The following is a 3,033-nucleotide window of genomic DNA, read 5'->3' on the forward strand; positions in this document are numbered from 1 at the left end:
TTCAGGATGAACAGAGCGTGGAGCTACTGGCCACAAGAATAGCTGTTATTTGCTTGATTTATCTTTGGGCCCATTGTGCTGGCACATCAGCTCACAAACCCCATTCTTATTATTTCACTTAATCAGCAGGAATTTGGACTTGATTTTATATTATTAAAATAACAGAAACTCTAAATGAGACTATACGTGGATACCTTCAGTTTGATTCTTTCTTCAATGTATGACAGCCAGGACATTTTTGGAAGCAGTGTAGATGATATGTAGTGCTTGTCTTGAGTCTGATTGCCTTTTGAAACACAGTGCAGAGCTTCTTCTGGAGTGCAGGTGACATGGATGTAAACAGAGAAATTCTAAATATACAGGGAATGGGGCAAAAGATAAACAGGTAGATGATCAAACTGCTTTAGGAGATAGTGAGAAGAAATTACTATCTGATAGTACCACATAAATCCTTGCACAAGATGAGTGATATCCAATTCTTGCCAGGCAATGAGTAAGCTATCTTATTTCCTTCATCAAATGTTTATTGAAAAAGTACTCTGCCAGGTACTGCTCTTAGCACTGAGAATATAATTGTAAACAAAAAAAAATTTAGTCTCTTAGATGTTATATTTGTGTGTTTGTGGGGAAGTAGCTGGAAATATGTTGGTTTTCCATTGCTTACTAAGGTGGAGGAGGAACATTTTAAGAGTCTGATGATGTCAAAAGGAAAAACATGGTTAATACTAGGGCAAGGTTTGACAAGGCCAGGAATGCCGTGATCCATCGCAGATGGATCTATCCAGATGTGGGGGAACCAGTGATGTTTAAAAAGAGAAAAAAAGAATGTAAATGCCTAGTTCTACCATGTACTAGCTGCCTTAATTTAGGAGAGTAACATACCCTTCCTACTGCTCAAATGTAATCTTTTCTATAGATCTACCACAAAGAGTTACTACGAGGATTAAATTAATGAAGATCATGTTGTATAAGTATTTTGAACTAAAAAGCAGTGCTCAACCTTTATGATTCCCTTAAAAAGCGTAGACATATAATCCCACTTTGTCATTAATAATGGCTCACAAATATGATGATTCTCTAACTGTGGTTTACATCTTCAGTGATTAAAAAAAAAAAAAAGTCCCCGAATGATCCTGATGTTTTATTTCTTTCTACCCTGAGAGGAGGACCATATGTTTGGGTGGATCCTGCCCTCCCTCTAAAAATCTTTGCTCTAACATTGTAAGAATATTGTTTTAATAATGAGTGTCTGTATTTCAAATAAGTATAACAAAAATATTTGCTAAGGAAACTTAGTTGGTTATGGTAGTTACAGCCCAAGGATAATGCCTTGTAACTTGAATCACAAGCAGTCTTTCCACAACTTACAAGCAAATCATAGTCACTTAATTGACAAATTTTATTTCCCCAGTATGTTCACTTGATTGACAGCAAGCCAAAGCATTCTTCCATGACCTCAGCCTCCTCTTCCTCCCCTAGAACTGGCTTCCATGGAGGTGAAGAACTGCTCTGTGGTGACAGAGTTCATCCTTTTGGGAATCCCACACACGGAGGGGCTGGAGATGGTACTTTTTGTCTTATTCTTGCCCTTCTATGCCTGCACTCTGCTGGGAAATGTGTCTATCCTTGTTGCTGTTATTTCTTCTGCTTGCCTTCACACACCTATGTATTTCTTCCTGGGAAACTTGTCTGTGTTTGATATGGGTTTCTCTTCAGTGACTTGTCCCAAAATGCTGCTCTACCTGATGGGACTGAGCCGACTCATCTCCTACAAACACTGTGTCTCCCAGCTCTTCTTCTTCCATTTCCTTGGGAGCATTGAGTGCTTCTTGTATACGGTGATGGCCTATGACCGCTTCACTGCCATCTGTTATCCTCTGCAATACACAGTCATCATGAACCCTAGGATCTGTGTGGCCCTGGCTGTGGGTACGTGGCTGTTAGGGTGCATTCATTCCAGCATCTTGACTTCCCTCACCTTCACCTTGCCATACTGTGGTCCCAATGAAGTGGATCACTTCTTTTGTGATATTCCAGCACTCTTGCCCCTGGCCTATGCTGACACGTCTTGGGCCCAGAGAGTGAGCTTCACCAACGTTGGCCTCGTATCTCTTGTCTGCTTTCTCCTAATTATTTTATCCTACACTAGAATCACGGTTTCTATCTTGAGTATTCGTACGACCGAAGGCCGTCGCCGAGCCTTCTCCACCTGCAGCGCTCACCTCATTGCCATCCTCTGTGCCTATGGGCCCATCATCACTGTCTACCTGCAGCCCACACCCAACCCCATGCTGGGGACCGTGGTACAAATTCTGATGAATCTGGTAGGACCAATGCTGAACCCTTTGATCTATACTTTGAGGAATAAGGAAGTAAAAACAGCCCTGAAAACAATATTGCACAGGGCACGTCAGATTCCCGTTAGTAAGAGCAGATAAATGGGTGCATGGTTCTGGATTTCCTTCTGCTTTGACATATGAAATTTCACTTTGGAATCTTCATGTGTGACAACAACTTTGAAATTTTCAAAAAGGTGCTGAATGATATGGATCACTATGCTATAATACATTATCTTTTTGCATATTTTATTTTATTGTATTATCTAAGTTCTGCCTCTTCACCTGTCTTCAAAGTAATATAGTCGTGGTTATTATTACTTTGTCTTTCTTCTATAGAGAATTCCCTGTCCCTGGAAGGAAGGTCTTTTCTATCATACCATTTTTTTTCCACCACTTTTCTCAATTTACTCCCCTCACACTATTTATGAGAAAAACCTATGGGGAAAAGCAATAAAAAAGGAGAAAAGAGATTTTAAATAACTGATTAAGAGAATAATATAATTTTAAAAGTATAGAGGCTGGGTGCAGTGGCTCACACCTATAATCCCAGCACTTTGGGAGGCCGAGGCGGGTGGATCACGAGGTCAAGAGATCGAGACCATCCTGGTCAACATGGTGAAACCCCGTCTCTACTAATACAAAAAATTAGCTGGGCAGGGTGGCGCGTGCCTGTAATCCCAGCTACTCAGGAGGC

At 40.8% G+C, this 3,033-nt stretch overlaps 1 protein-coding gene across 1 annotated transcript; it reads left to right on the plus strand.

Moving 5' to 3' along the window:
* Nucleotides 1-1,490: 1,490 nt before the first annotated feature.
* Nucleotides 1,491-2,438, plus strand: LOC105729743 (olfactory receptor 10D3). Its single transcript, XM_012470656.2, has one exon. It carries the CDS (start codon nucleotides 1,491-1,493, stop codon nucleotides 2,436-2,438), a length of 948 nt encoding a protein of 315 aa, XP_012326079.2.
* Nucleotides 2,439-3,033: the final 595 nt, after the last annotated feature.

The sequence above is a fragment of the Aotus nancymaae genome, unplaced genomic scaffold (assembly GCF_030222135.1).
Source record: "Aotus nancymaae isolate 86718 unplaced genomic scaffold, 86718_ANA_hifiasm-v0.15.2.pri h1tg000012l, whole genome shotgun sequence".
Taxonomy (NCBI): Eukaryota; Metazoa; Chordata; class Mammalia; order Primates; family Aotidae; genus Aotus; species Aotus nancymaae.

What these genes read in the sequence shown, in the direction of transcription:
- LOC105729743 (XM_012470656.2), top strand. Translation starts at nt 1,491, where the DNA reads ATGGAGGTGAAGAACTGCTCTGTGGTGACAGAGTTCATCCTTTTGGGA.